The 13,819-nt window shown below is 59.7% G+C and overlaps 3 protein-coding genes across 5 annotated transcripts; all 3 read left to right on the plus strand.

Moving 5' to 3' along the window:
- Positions 1–1,302: 1,302 nt before the first annotated feature.
- Positions 1,303–5,420, plus strand: STMN1 (stathmin 1). Its single transcript, XM_071453006.1, has 5 exons — positions 1,303–1,390; positions 2,840–2,910; positions 3,597–3,769; positions 4,404–4,595; positions 4,908–5,420. Exons 2-5 carry the CDS (start codon positions 2,898–2,900, stop codon positions 4,974–4,976), a joined length of 447 nt encoding a protein of 148 aa, XP_071309107.1. The 5' UTR covers positions 1,303–1,390; positions 2,840–2,897; the 3' UTR covers positions 4,977–5,420.
- Positions 5,421–7,131: 1,711 nt separating this feature from the next.
- On the plus strand, positions 7,132–10,724 carry PAQR7 (progestin and adipoQ receptor family member 7). Of its 3 annotated transcripts, none has more exons than XM_071453001.1 (2): positions 7,132–7,274; positions 9,476–10,724. In XM_071453001.1, the coding sequence occupies exons 1-2, from the start codon at positions 7,133–7,135 to the stop codon at positions 10,534–10,536; spliced, it is 1,203 nt and encodes a 400-aa protein (XP_071309102.1). In that variant the 5' UTR covers position 7,132; the 3' UTR covers positions 10,537–10,724. The 3 variants fall into 3 exon arrangements, with proteins under 3 accessions (XP_071309102.1, XP_071309103.1, XP_071309104.1); XM_071453002.1 differs by lacking the exon at positions 7,132–7,274 and adding an exon at positions 7,323–7,954; XM_071453003.1 differs by lacking the exon at positions 7,132–7,274 and adding an exon at positions 7,970–8,493.
- A 113-nt stretch (positions 10,725–10,837) lies between these two features.
- LOC139602829 (aurora kinase A- and ninein-interacting protein-like) lies at positions 10,838–13,661 on the plus strand. The gene is made up of 3 exons (XM_071453004.1): positions 10,838–11,766; positions 12,251–12,419; positions 12,891–13,661. The coding sequence occupies exons 1-3, from the start codon at positions 11,677–11,679 to the stop codon at positions 13,541–13,543; spliced, it is 912 nt and encodes a 303-aa protein (XP_071309105.1). The 5' UTR covers positions 10,838–11,676; the 3' UTR covers positions 13,544–13,661.
- Positions 13,662–13,819: the final 158 nt, after the last annotated feature.

Raw genomic sequence — 13,819 nt, forward strand, 5'->3', positions numbered from 1 at the left:
TTTTGAAAGCTCCCCGTCTTTCTGTCACAATATTAACCTTCAAAGGTAGGAGCCCTCTCTTTTTGGTGCGAAATCGTTGGGTTTAGGAGGGTGCTTGGCGAGGGGGGGTCCCAGAAAATCGATATTTTTGGGGTTGAGGGTGTGGAGGCTGCAGTGGAGGATTGTGCTGTGTGTCCATCTGCCTTTTGTGTGCGTTGACTCTTGGTGTGGCCAGAGCGTGGAAACCACCGCGGGATTGATTGGTGAGGGACATGTGGGCACGGAGAGAGTTTGTTGGGAGCAGTTTTGGGAGTGAGGAGCTTCCAGAGGGGTGTCCTGAGGAGGGGAAGGTCCCTATGGAGCCACCGTGCCCGTTCCATGGGATCTGCACAGTTGGGGTTTGCTCTGGGTGGCCCCCAAATGCTGTGGCTGTGGTGGCTCTGTGGTGGCTGTGAGCCCGAGATGACCAAAGGGACTCAGTGGTCGTCTTGGTGATGACCAAGAGCTCTATGGTTATGGTGGCCCTGAGGTGGCCGTGCCCTTTCCTCGGTGACCATGTCTCTGAGGTGACTGAGATCTCAATGCTGTGGCTCTGAGGTGACCACGGATCTGGGGTTACCGTGGCTTTGAGGGGACCATGGCCATGAGGTGACCATGGCTTTGAGGTGGCCATGGATTTGAAGTGACCACGATCTTGTGGTGACCATGGCTCTGAGGGGACCATGGATCTAACATGACCATGGCTGTGAGGTGACCATGGATCTGACATGACCATGGATCTGACATGACCATGGCCATGAGGTGACCATGGATCTGACATGACCATGGATCTGACATGACCATGGCCATGAGGTGACCATGGCTCTGACATGACCATGGCCATGAGGTGACCATGGATCTGACATGACCATGGCCGTGGGGTGGCCGCAGCTCTGCTCACCCCAGCCACAGCTCCACTCTGACCATTCCCCCCATCGGGCCGGACACCCCTGACCGCAGCACAGGCCCTGACGCCCCTGCCCACCCCACCAGACACAAAGGGAATCCCAGCCGCTCCGGGGGCAGGAGCGGGGTCCCAGCGCGCGGCTCTGGGGGTCCCTGACGGCCGGGGGGCGTCGCCGTCCGGCCCCGCAGCCCCGGTGCGGCCCGGGCCGAGCGCGGGGGCCGCCGCCCCCTGCCGGGGGCGAACTACAACTCCCGGCATGCCCCGCGCGGCCGGGGGCGGGGGGGCGCGTTCGTGGGGGGTGGGCGCGAGCCCCCCACAGCCCCCCCCCCTCCCCGGCGGGCGGCACGTGCCGGCGGGCTCGGCCAATCGGGGCGGGGCGGGGCGGGTCACGTGCCTTTGTTTGGCGCTTTTGTGCACGGCGGGGCGGGCGCGAGCGGAGTGTGGCCGGAGCGGCGGCGCGGGCAGGTGGGTGCGCGGCGGGGCCGCCACGGGGGAGCGGGCACGGGCGGGCCGCGGCCGCGGGGGCCCCCGCGCCGCACCCTCCGCGTCTCGAGGGGGCTGGAGGAAGGACAGGGGGAAGTGTCGGTGCTTCACGGGGGTGCGGCGCCCCGTTGATACGGGCGGCGGAGGGGTCCCCAGGGTGGGTGTCAAGGTGAAGGGGGGCTGCGGGGCGCTTCTCGGGCGCTCGGGGCGGGGGTTGCTTTTGTCCCCGCTCGCGGGCATCGCGTCGCCGCCCGGTTTTGGAGCGTTGCGGTGACAAAGGGAAGGGAGACAATGGGGGGGATTCCTCGTATGCGTCCGTGTTCCCCCCGTGCCCCGATCGCGGAGGGGAAGGGGCTGGCTATTGTCCCTCAGCGAGGGGCGACGCCCTACCCGCGGCAGCGGCGCCCCCTCCCCTCCCCGCCATTGTTAGTGGGGAAGGGGCGGTATCCGGGCGGCCGCGCCCCGACGCCATCGAGCCGTGGGGGACCCTGTCGGAGCGCCCTGTCCCGGTGTCGCTGCCCAGCGCTCCCCGTCCCCTTCGCCCCTGAGGGGCTGAGGCGGGGGGCGGGGGGGCGGCCCCGCACCTGAGGCGGGGGGCGGCAGGTGCCCGGATGTTGGCGCTGGCCCCGCCCCCTCCCTCGAGCCCCCTCGCGCGGGCGCGCGCGCGCTCTCCCCAGCCGTTTGAATTCCGTGCGGTTGGAGGGGCGGGGGCGGGCCGGGGGCGGGGCCTCCGCTGGCGCCTCGGCGGTGATTGGCTGCTGCCGCGAGGGGGCGGGGCCAGGGCCGCGCGGTCCCCGCTCCGCGCCCCGGCCCCGCCCGGCCCCCGATCCGAGCCCCTTCCACCCCCCCCCAAAAAAACCCTTTTTTGTTGATTTTAATTTAAACGGCTCCTAGACCTTTTTCTGGCATTTTTTTACGGCGCCCCGTTTTCACGAGGTGTGCTGGGCGGTGTACGCCCTCGCTGTCTGCCGCGGTGTGAAGCATCTGACTTGAGCTGCGCAATTAAAACCGAATTTTAAATGAGCTCGATTGCGCACATTTCAGATCCTTCGGGAGTGGCAGGAATCCTAGCTGTGCTATCCTGTGGTGCGTCATTTTTGTATTCTGCGAGCTCTTTTATATGTGTGAGAGCAGTGAAATCCCCACAGCCCCATGCTAAAACGGGGGTCTTTGTTCGAGTACCTTAAGGTGGAATAAAACAGATTGAAGATGCTCGAATATCACCCAGCTCCTGCAACGCCAGTAATTCCATAGCATCTCCAGTATTCCCAGCACTGTCCATCAGCTGCACAAAATGCCTGGAATCACTGACTGCAGTGACCTACCTTGTCTGCCTTTTGTTCAGCAGCTCTAATTCTGTTCAGCAGTTCTTATTAGAAGGAGCAGGATCCCTGTGCTGGCTGTTGAAAGGCACATCTCTTTGTTACCTAGGAACCCACCTGACTGACCTTCTCCCAGGCTTGGCTTCTGGACTCTGATTTTCTTGGCCATGGCTACTTCTGGTAGGTAGAATCCTGTGCTAAATGCTCTTGTGTCTTTTTTTTTTTTTTTTGTTGCCTCCTAATTTCTTCAGGAATAACTTAGAACCCAAATCTAGTGAAATAAGCCGCTGTCAGCAGGCTTTTCTCCCATCTTGGGCGAGGCTGCTGGAGCTGGGTGGTTGTGAAAACACCCCAAAAGAGGAGTCTGGCAGCAGATGGGCTCCCTGCAGCCATCTGCTCCCTCGGCAGAGCTGGCTGTCACCGAGACATCTCGGGGACCACGCGGGTGCAGCTGACACCCTGCAGGGCTGGGGGAGACAGCCCTGCCTGCACATTTCTCCAAAAACCCTTTTTTCCCTTCTCGGCTCTCTCAGGTTGCAGGCAAACGCCTGGAAATTCATCCTCAGGTTTGTCACTGGGTGGAGAATGATTTTTGGTTTGAATAATGGACTTGTTCTCACCGCTTGGGATGTTGATGGCCAAATTAAAGCAGCAGGTGCTCGGGCGATGCAGGATCGAGCAAGGGTTGCAAAGGAAATTTCCACATTTTTAACAGTATTGCTGTGCTGAAAACAAAACTCCTGTCCTGGCTGCCCTTCCTCGGGGGACTTGGTGGTGCTGAATTTTGCAAGGCTGTTTTTAATGTCACCCGAGGCAGTTCCTGCACTCAATACTCGTTTTTGTGGCTTTGTTCCCTGCTCTCGCAGACATCCAGGTGAAGGAGCTGGAGAAGCGAGCCTCTGGGCAGGCCTTTGAGCTGATCCTCAGCCCCCGCTCCAAAGAGGCCGTGGCAGAGTTCCCTCTGTCCCCCCCCAAGAAGAAGGATGTGTCCCTGGAGGAGATCCAGAAGAAGTTGGAAGCAGCTGAGGAGAGACGCAAGGTAAAGCTGGAGCAGCTGAAGTGAGCTCTGCTCCACCAGTTCTCAGAGTTTGGGGCTCTCTTTTCATTCTTGGGATAAGTGGTTTGTTTTTTAAATGCCAAATTGAATATTACTGGAATTTATTAATGAAATCCCTGGGGCTCTCATGAAGCTCTGTGGTCATGGTTTTGGTTCCAAAGAGATTCTGAAGAAAAACTGGGAGGGAACGTAGCTGAGAGGGGCAGCTCTTTCAGGAAGAAGCTGTTTTTCTTGTCTTTTAACACCAGAACAGATGAATTTTCTCCCAGAAAATGCAGCAGTGAATGTGTAATGAGAAGTTGGGGAATAAATTGTCTGAGTGATGAAAGATGTGGCTGGGGGTGCAGCCTGGAGCCCTCGAGGGTGGCGAGGCTTTGATTGAAGTGAGCCTGACCTGAATCTCAGTGAGAAGGGAGGATCTTCAAGGAAAGTTCCTTCAATATTAACATCAAAAAACCCAAATCCATGTTCCCTCTCCAGAAAAACCCCATTTAACAAGGTGTGCAATGCCAGAAAGTGAGCTTTGCAGGTAGATGTGGTGAGAGGTGCAGGTTCTGAGGGAGGGTGGCAGCCCAGGAGCCCTGGGGCTCCCTCACTGCTGGCTGTGCCTCCCCAGTCCCACGAGGCAGAAGTGCTGAAGCAGCTGGCTGAGAAGAGGGAGCATGAGAAGGAGGTGCTGCAGAAAGCCATCGAGGAGAACAACAACTTCAGCAAAATGGCAGAGGAGAAGCTGACCCACAAAATGGAAGCCAACAAAGAGAACCGTGAGGCACAAATGGCTGCCAAGCTGGAGCGCTTGCGGGAGAAGGTGGGTGTGGAGCCCTGCCCGGGGAGCTGCCCCTGCTCCCTGCTGGCAAAAGCAGGGAAAAAACTCCCAAAAAATCCTCCCGAGGAGGAGGCTGCCCTCAGCAGGTGGGGAATCTGCAGCATTCCAGCTCTGTGCAGGAGGGATGGAGCTGGGGCAGCCTCTGTGCCCCTCAGTGGTGTGGAGCCCCCTGTCCCCCGAGCCCCCTGTCCCCCATGCTGCCGTTTTGCAGTTCCTGTGCTGCCGTTTTTCAGCTCCCATGCTGCTGTTTTTCACCTCCCGTGCTGCTGTTTTCAGTTCTGTGCTGTTTTTCAGGACAAGCATGTGGAAGAGGTCCGAAAGAACAAAGAAGGCAAAGACCCTGGCGAGGCCGAGACCGACTGACTCTGCTCTGGCAACTGACTCTCCCCCTCCTCCAAATATCCAAAGACTGTACTGGCCAGTGGTTTTATCTTTGGTTTTGGTTCGGTTATATATATATTTCTTTTTTTTTACGTTTCTTAGAAACTGATGTAGAACTGTAAAATTAGATCCAAACTGTACACTTGCTTTGGGGGCTAGAGGGGAGACCTTCCATGTGTCACTTTTCTAAAGTGTTGTCTTTCCAGTGTAGCTTTTTCTTCTTGTTGCATCCTTTTCTACGCCAGTGCACTCGCTCCTGGGTTGATGGCGAGTACTGTATCAGCTCTGTAAGACCTTTGTGCAAGGAATCTCTGGTAACTGTTCCATGCTGAATATCCGTTACACTTCAAACAAAAATCTCTGACTGTCCAGTCTGCTAAAATCCTGCTGTAACAAGTGACTCAATAAAGCTGCACAGTGCTGTTATCTGCCTGCCTTCCTCAGGAGCCAGGGCTGGGTGCAGGGCCAGGGCATTGTCCTGGGGCTGTGACAATGGGGGCTTTGTGGGACACCTCAGCTGGGGCTGTTTGTGCTGCTGGGCCATCCAACAAACGGCCCTTGTTGCCCAGGGCTCTGGGGGGACGTGTGTGGCACAGGGGCCAGCAGGACCTGCGTGGCTGCCCCAAGGGCCCAGGGCAGAAGAACAATTTCTGTGCTGGGGTGGAGCAGCACCTGCCCCCAGCCCGCTCTGTTTGTTCCTTCTGCCTGCAAGAAAGGGGAGGGGCTCTGAGCAAAGATGATTTTCAGGTGGATTTGGAACAAAATCGCTGTGTTGTACCCCAACCCCTGCCCTGAGCATACCCACAGGTACCTGGGCTGCAATGGGGGTGTGAGCAGGCACCACCACCCTCCCCAAAACACCCTGGGGCTGCCGCAGCTCCTGGGAGGTGGCACTGCTGGCACTGGCCTCAATCCTTCCTCTGCCCTTGGCTCCCGGGTTTGTTTTCAGTTTAACTCCACACCCAGAGCACCTGAAGGTGGAATATCCGTAGAGAATTGGTTTTTCTAAGGGACTCGGGGAGTCCTGGCCCGCTGGGCTCTGCTCTGGGCTGTGGTGGAGAAGGAGCCTCGGCTCGGGACACTTTGCCCGTGTCCCCCTGGGCTCTGCCGAGTTATTCTTACCCCAGAGGAGCAGCGGGACAGAGCCCTGCAGTGCCACCGTGGGTCCTGGCCCTGCCCTGAGCGATTTGCGGCAGGGTTGGAGGGACGGGAGAGGCGGTGCTGCTCCCTGCTGGGCTCGGGGCTCCTCGGCATGGCCCGGCGGTGAGGGAGGAACCTGAGGGCACCGCTGTGGGGCCAGGGCCTGCCCGGGAATGGGGCCAGGGCCTGCCCGAGAATGGGGCCAGGGCCTGCCCGAGAATGGGGCCAGGGCCTGCCCGGGAATGGGCCAGGGTTTGCCCAGGGATGGGGTCAGGGTCTGTCTGGGAATAGGGTCAGGGTCTGCCTGGGAATAGGGTCAGAATCTGCCCAGAGATGGGGTCAGGGTTTGCCCCACAGGCTGAGGGCAGGAAAACAGGGCTGAACTTGGTCTCAAAGCTTGTGAGTGCAGCCAGGAGAGGCTGAGCACCTGGCACTGCGTAATGGAGGCTGAGGGAGCCCTGGAGCAGCTCCCGAGTACAAAATGAGGCACAATCAGCAATCAAAACCCCCCAGATCTTCATTTTAATGTAGTTACCTGCTGAGGAAAGTGTCCCCGATGCCATGTGGGGTTTTTTCTCCTCTCTCCCAAACGTGGGGGAGGAGAATGGCAGCTCTGCCAAACCCCAAATGGTGCTGGAGCCCAAATGGATGCTAAATGTGAGGTTTAGGCTTGCCAGAGCTGTCAGAGCTCGCCCGGGGCCTTCTGTTCCCTCCTCTTCCTTCTGCTGCCCGTGCCTGCCGAGCCTGGGCTCAGCGGGGCTGCAGGGCCCGCTCGGGGGTCCCCGAGGGCTCCGGGGGGATTTGGGGGGCGGGAGGAGGGAGAGGACAGCAGTGACCTGGGGGGGGGGGGTAAGGGAAGGGAATGAGCAGGGCAGGAAAACAGAACTCGGGGTCCCTCTGGGGAGAGCTGGGCTGGAAACGGTTCCTTAAAAAAATTATTAATAATAACAACAACAACAACAACAACTTATTCCAGCCGCGGAGGGAGGGAGGGAGGGATGCGGAGCCGCGTCGGGGCTGCAAAGGGAGGAGCAGCGGCTCGGAGCAGCTCCAAGGGGCCGCGACCCCCGGGACCCCCGGGCGGGAGGAGGCGGCGGGGCCGGGCCGGGGCCGTTCGGACCGGACGGGGCCGTTCTGCAGGTGCCGGGGCGGGGCCGGGGGTCCCAGGGGGCTCCACGATGGGACGGGAACCAAAACCCGGCTCATCCCCATCCCAGGGGCGGGAGAACCATCCCGGGCTGCCCAGGGTCTGCGGGGGCTCAGGTGGATCGGGGGCTGATCGGAGCCGGAGAAAACCCGAGGTGGTTTGGTTGGAAAATGAGCGCTGTGAGCGCTTTAGGAGGCTTTGGGAGGCTGTGCCGCTGCAAACAGCGATGTAAACAGCCGGGGGCGAGTCTTTATCATCGCAGAAAAATCCAGCGGGTGGGGTGGATGCTGCCGGGCAAAGGAAGCGCTGCGGAGGAAACGCCAGGCGGCTGAGGCAGCGTGAGCCCAGCTCTGCGGAGGCGCAGGCTGTTGTTTGGAGTACGAGGCACACGGAGGATTTCCAGGATGCGCTCCCGTCATAACGGAGCGTTGCTCAAGGCTCGGTAGCTGGGAAGAGCTCTGCGGATGAAATCCTGCTCCGACGAGCTCTGGAGGAGCTGCAGTAAACACCGCTCCCTTGGCCGGGCTGCTCCTGCCACGGCATCTCCCAGGGCCGCCTTTCCCGCAGGAATTTCCCTTCTGGGAGCTGCGGAGGGGTCGAGCTGAGAGCTGAGCGAGAGCTGAGAGAGAGCTGAGCCCCCTGCCCTGCGCCCGGAGGCAGCCCCGGCACCCAGGCAAGTTCTCCGGGCAGCGTTTGCTCCAAGCTGCCCACGGAATTTGGGGCACAACCGCCGAACTGGGCAGGTTCTGCTTTTGCCCTCTCGGGGCTGCTGCGGTTCCGAGCCGGAGGAAGTTCAGGGGGTGAATTTCCCCTGGCAGCCCCAGAAGGTGGCGGCTTTTGGGGAGGGTGCAGGGGCTGGGGAGGGCTGGGGTGGCCGGGGTGAGGTCCTGCCCCAGCCGGGCCTCTCTAACCCGGCCAGGTGGGCAAAGGGCACTTGGGAGGGAAATGGAGCAGCAAAGAGCCTGGTTTGTTTTTCTTTCTGCATCTGTGCCCCTTGGATTCAGGCAGGAATGAGTTACAGCCTAACTTTGATGAGGAAATTACAGAGTTTTTTAAAACAAACAGTCCCATCCCCACCTCCTCCTGTTCCCAAACTTTGAAGAGCTTTTCCTGTCCCTGAAATGAGGGCACTGGTCTGGGGGTGAGGCACAGAGCAGCACTGGAGCTGGACGTGAACCAGGTTTTCTTCAGGACTTGTCTGAGCAAGAGCAGGTAAAGAATCTCAATAAGTTTTTATGAAAAGGCTGAAGAAACTGGCAGGGCTGCCTTGCTCCTGGTAAGGACAGCAGCTTCCAAAAGGTAAATATGGAAATTCCTGCTGACAAAGATAACTCTGCTGGACCTCAGTGGTGTAACAGGGCCACGATGTGGGAAGCTGCTTGGAAAAACAGAAGCTAAAAAAAGGAGGTAAAACTCCAAACACAGGAGCTGCAGCCTTTGTTACTTGTTGGTATTTGTAAGGACAGACACTGCAAACAGTTTACAGGAGGGGGAATCTGCAGTGGGAGCTTTGTTTGGGATGCTTGGTTTGTTTAGCAGTTCCCAAACCACAGGGAGGGGGGTGAGGCAGGCACTGCTGTGTCTGGTGTGTTCATTATTGTCATTTAACCCCAGCCTCGTGTCCTTGGGGCTGCCCCCACAGCAGAGGCACTTCAGGGGTTCTTAAATCTCCCTCCAGCCTCCTTTTTGTCACTGTTGTTGGGGATTCTATGGAGGAAAACCCCAACCAGAGCATTTAAACACCCCCTGCTTGTTGATTATTTGTGACCGTGTTTGCAGGGATCCGAGGATGAGGGAAGAGACGAGGATCTGACTCCATGTTTCAGAAGGCTGATTTATTATTTTATGATCTATATTACATTAAAACTATACTAAAAGAATAGAAGAAAGGATTTCATCAGAAGGCTAGCTAAGAATAGAAAAAGAAAGAATGAATAACAAAAGCTTGTGTCTCAGACAGAGAGTCTGAGCCAGCTGACTGTGATTGGCCATTAATTAGAAACAACCACATGAGCCCAATCCCAGATGCACCTGTTGCATTCCACAGCAGCAGATAACCATTGGTTACATTTTGTTCCTGAGGCCTCTCAGCTTCTCAGGAGGAAAAATCCTAAAGAAAGGATTTTCCATAAAAGATGTCTGTGACAATTATTGCATTAAAACCCCACAGCAGAACTTTCTCTCCTTCCCAAAGGTAACAAGGAGGTGGAGTTTGGCCCCAGCATGGCCACGGTGGTGCCGCAGAAGCTGAGCCAGCTCCTCATCAGCGTGAGGCAGCTGCCGGGGCTGCTGGCGCCGCTGTCCCTGGGCACGGTGAGCAGCGCCGAGGTGCCCCCGGTGTTCTGGAAGCCCTACATCCACGGCGGCTACCGGCCCGTGCGCCAGACCTGGCGCTATTACTTCTCCACGCTCTTCCAGCAGCACAACGAGGCCGTCAACGTGTGGTCGCACCTGGCGGCCGCGCTGGTGCTGCTGCTGCGCCTGCAGCGCCTCTGGCAGCGCGTGGACTTCGGGCAGGACGCGCACGCCCGGCCCCTGCTCATCATCCTGGCCGCCTCCATCACCTACCTGACCTTCAGCAGCCTGGCCCACCTGCTGCAGGCCAAGTCTGAGTTCTGGCATTACAGCTTCTTCTTCATGGACTACGTGGGGGTGGCCGTGTACCAGTACGGCAGCGCCCTGGGTCACTTCTACTACGCCATCGAGCCGGGCTGGCACCGCCAGGTCCGCGGGTTCTTCCTGCCGCTGGCGGCGGCGCTGGCCTGGCTGTCCTGCGCCGGCTCCTGCTACGCCAAGTTCCGCTTCCACCCGCGCTGCCCGCTGCCCGGGCGCCTGTGCCAGGAGCTGCCCTCGGGGCTGGCCTACCTGCTGGACATCAGCCCCGTGCTGCACCGCATCTGCACGGCCGCGCGCCCCGACCCCGCCCTGCTCTACCACAAGTGCCAGGTGCTCTTCTTCCTCCTCGCCGCCTTCTTCTTCTCCCACCCCTACCCTGAGAAGTGGTTCCCCGGGAGGTGCCACTTCGTGGGGCAGAGCCACCAGATCTTCCACGTGTTCCTGGTGCTCTGCACGCTGGCGCAGATCGAGGCCGTGGTGCTGGACTACGAGTCCAGGAGGGAGATCTACTCCTCCCTGCAGCAGGGCCTGGCTCACGACTTCTCTGCCCTGTTCCTGCTCACCATCACCTGCTCCGTCCTCACAGCCGCCTACATGGCCCGCAGGGTGAGGAACAGGCTGGGCCTCAAGGAGGAGTAAACAAAAAATGAGCTCAGCCCAAACCCAGCCCCAAGCCCCCAGATGCTGCTTCAGGAACTGTTACTCAGCAAGTGCTTTCTATAAGAATGAGAAATGCTTTTAATGCTTTTTAAATCCAGCCTAAGTTCCAGCTTGCTCATAGAATGGTACAGGGTTCAGTTCAGCTCTGAATAAACAGTTGGAACAAAGTGTCCGTGTGCCCTGATGGGCTGGGAAGGCTCTGGGAGGCTGCCAGGGCTCCCAGCACGAGATAAGGAGAGGCCATCTGGTCCCTGTCAGACTCTAAACCATGGAAACGGACCAAGGCGAGGCTGGTTAAACCACTGAGGTGACAAATTAATTTAACATCACGTCAGGCCCCTCCTGTAGGGCTGAGGGAGTTGTTCAGAGCTCTCCATGCAGTGCCAGGCCCTGTCCTTTACCCGCTGTGAGCAGCATGGGCACAGCCCTGGCCCTGAAGGTGCGGGGAGAGGAGGGGTTGGTGCGATGGGAGCCCCAGCACCGGGTCAGGCTGGGAACAGGCGGGTGTGGATGTCCCGCCGTGGATCCGGGCAAAGCTGGGGCCGTTCTGCCTCCGCTGGCCCCGCTCCGGTCCAGTCCTGCTCCGGTTCCGCTCCCAATCCTCCGCAGACACCCTGCCGCCACAATCCCTTATAGAGGGCAGGTCCCGTATGGGCGTGGTCTCATCCCACATCTGGATCCGCCCCTCGTCTCCCATTGGTCCGTACCGCAGGCGGCGCGTGCGCAGTGCTGCTTAGGGGGCGGGACAGGCGTGGCACCGCCCCTCATCTCCCATTGGTCCGTACCGCAGGCAGCGCGTGCGCAGTGCGTCTTAGGGGGCGGGGCACACATGGTACCGCCTCTCTTCTCCCATTGGTCCGTTCCTGCGGGCGGCGCGTGCGCAGTGCGTGTTGAGGGCGGGGCCGGCGCGAGCGGGAAAACGCGAACCGGGAACCCGAAAAAACCGGAACCGGAACCGGGGAACGGGAACGGACCGGGAAAAATCGGAACCGGGGAAGGGGAAGAACCCGGAACCGGAACCGGGGAACGGACCGGGGAAAACCGGAACCGGGGAACGGGAAAACCCGGAACAGGAACCGTGCCCAGGCCCGGTCCCGGGGAGCCGCCGGCAGCCCCGGGATGAGGCGGCGGCGCGGGGCCGGCGCGGCCCCGGCCGAGGCCTGCGGGGTGTGGCTGGACACGGCGGAGCTGAAGCGGGGCCGGGCGCCGGTGAGGCCCTGAGGGGAACCGGGGGGGGTCGTGCCAGCACCGGGAGCCCCCCGGGACCCCCGGGCCGGGCTGAGGCGCTGCCATTGAACCCCGGGGCTCATTCGGGGCCTGGGGAGGGGAAGCTGGGAGGGGACCCCAAAAACCATAAAATATTCCCAAGGGCTGTCAGAGGATGGTGCCAGGCTCTGTTCAGGGACAGGACGAGGAGCAATGGCCATAAAATAAAACAAAACACAACGAGTTCCACCTCAGTGTGGGGAAGAACTTCTTGCCATGAGGGTGGCAGAGCCGTGGAACAGCTGCCCACCCCAAATGACCGATGCTTTGCTAATTATTAATAACTAATAATTATTGTCAAATGATAATGACTTATCCAGCATTCGGATGCTGCATAATGAAGGTGTGAGCTGTTCCACAGTGCTGGGAGAGGGGCAGAGTTGGTTTTCTATTTAATTTAATATTTTTCACGTGTTTCTCCCCGCAGCCCCTCACGCTCAGAGCACCCACCCGAGCTGCAGGGAGGAAGCAGAGCCTGGTGCTGCTCCCACAGCCTGGCAGCAGGGAAAGCATCAACCCCAGGCAGAGCACCAGCCCCAGGCAGAGCATCAGCTCCAGGCAGAGCTCCATCCTCAGCTTCTTCAGCCCCCAGCCAGGTACTCAGCCCTCACCAACCCAGCTCTCCTCTCCTGGGCAGAAAATGCTGGGCATTTTGTGGGGCACAGGGCAAAGGTTGGAACTCCCAGGAAGGGGGAGCTGGATGGTCCTGGGAACTTGGATTTTATATGGAATGGTTTCCGAGGTAAAACTTGGATTTTCTATGGAATTATTTCCGAGGTAAAACTTGGATTTTTTAATGAAATGGTTTCCGAGGCAAAACTTGGATTTTCTATGGGATGGTTTCAGAGGCAAACATGGGACTCGATGCCAGTGTGAGGCCAGGGTAGAGCTGGGGAGTTCTGGGGGTTTTTGGTGACTCTGGGCTGGAGCTGCAGCTCTGGGGACCCCTGGGGGTGGTGGCAGTGCTGGGGACAGTCCCTGGGGACACTCAGGGCACAGCAGGGATGCTCTGGGGGTGGTTAACCCTGGGAATGGCTCAGCTTTCACCAATTCCTTGTTGTTTGCAGATGAAAGAGACAAAGAGAATCTCAGGCCTGCTGCCCCCTGGGAGGAATCCAGGGTGAAGATCCTGCCCTTGCCACGGCTGGAGGGAGCCCAGGAGGGGCCCCCCGGGGCTGGGCAGGGCCTGCAGGGCACAGCCCGGGCAGGACAAACACCCCTGGAGCCCCAGGTGGGGCCTCAGAGGCTCAGCAAAGCCTCCCCTGGGGCTGGGGGGCATTCCTGGGGCTGGGGCAGCAGCAACCCCTGGGTGTCTCCTGCAGGAACGGCCTCAGGGGGCAGGACAGCATTGCCCTGCCCCAGAGCTGGGCCAGGGCACACAGACCCGGCCCCAGGGGCTGCTCCCAGCGGGGTTTGCTGCTCCCCCCAGAGCCCGGGGCCAGCACAGCCCCTGCGGGAGCGGGGCCAGGCCCCAGCGGGGCCCTGCATGGAGCTCCTGTGCCGGGGGAGGGACAGGGACAGGGACAGCCCCTCCAGGGACAGGGACAGGGACAGCCCCTCCAGGGCCACCTGCAGCCCCTCCAGGGACAGGGACAGGGCCACCCCCAGCCCCTCCAGGGCCACCCCCAGCCCCCCCAGGGCCCCGCACCCCCCCGAGCTGGGCTCTGAGCCCCTGTTCACACAGGACTCAGAAGGGAACAGGGTCATCAAGCACTGGTGAGAGCCCAGCCCGGCTCTGTGGTGCTCACAGTGGGGAGGGAAGCCCTCGGTGCAGCCCCCAGCTGCTGTTTGTTCTCTGAGATGCTGCTTTAATCCAAATAAAAGTTGGAGTTTTTGTTTCTGAGGGTTTGGCTGTGTCCCTGGAGCTCATTCCCAGAGCAGGGAGTGCTGAGAGCTCCATCTCCACCAAAAGCCCCCAAATCCTGGTGCAGAGGGGCCCTGTGGGGACAGGGACAGTGCCCACAGCACCCAGGGGCTCTGGGTGCATCCAGCAGGG

This window comes from Agelaius tricolor, unplaced genomic scaffold (assembly GCF_023055355.1).
Source record: "Agelaius tricolor isolate 1412-34295 unplaced genomic scaffold, bAgeTri1.0.p SCAF_36, whole genome shotgun sequence".
Taxonomy (NCBI): domain Eukaryota; kingdom Metazoa; phylum Chordata; class Aves; order Passeriformes; family Icteridae; genus Agelaius; species Agelaius tricolor.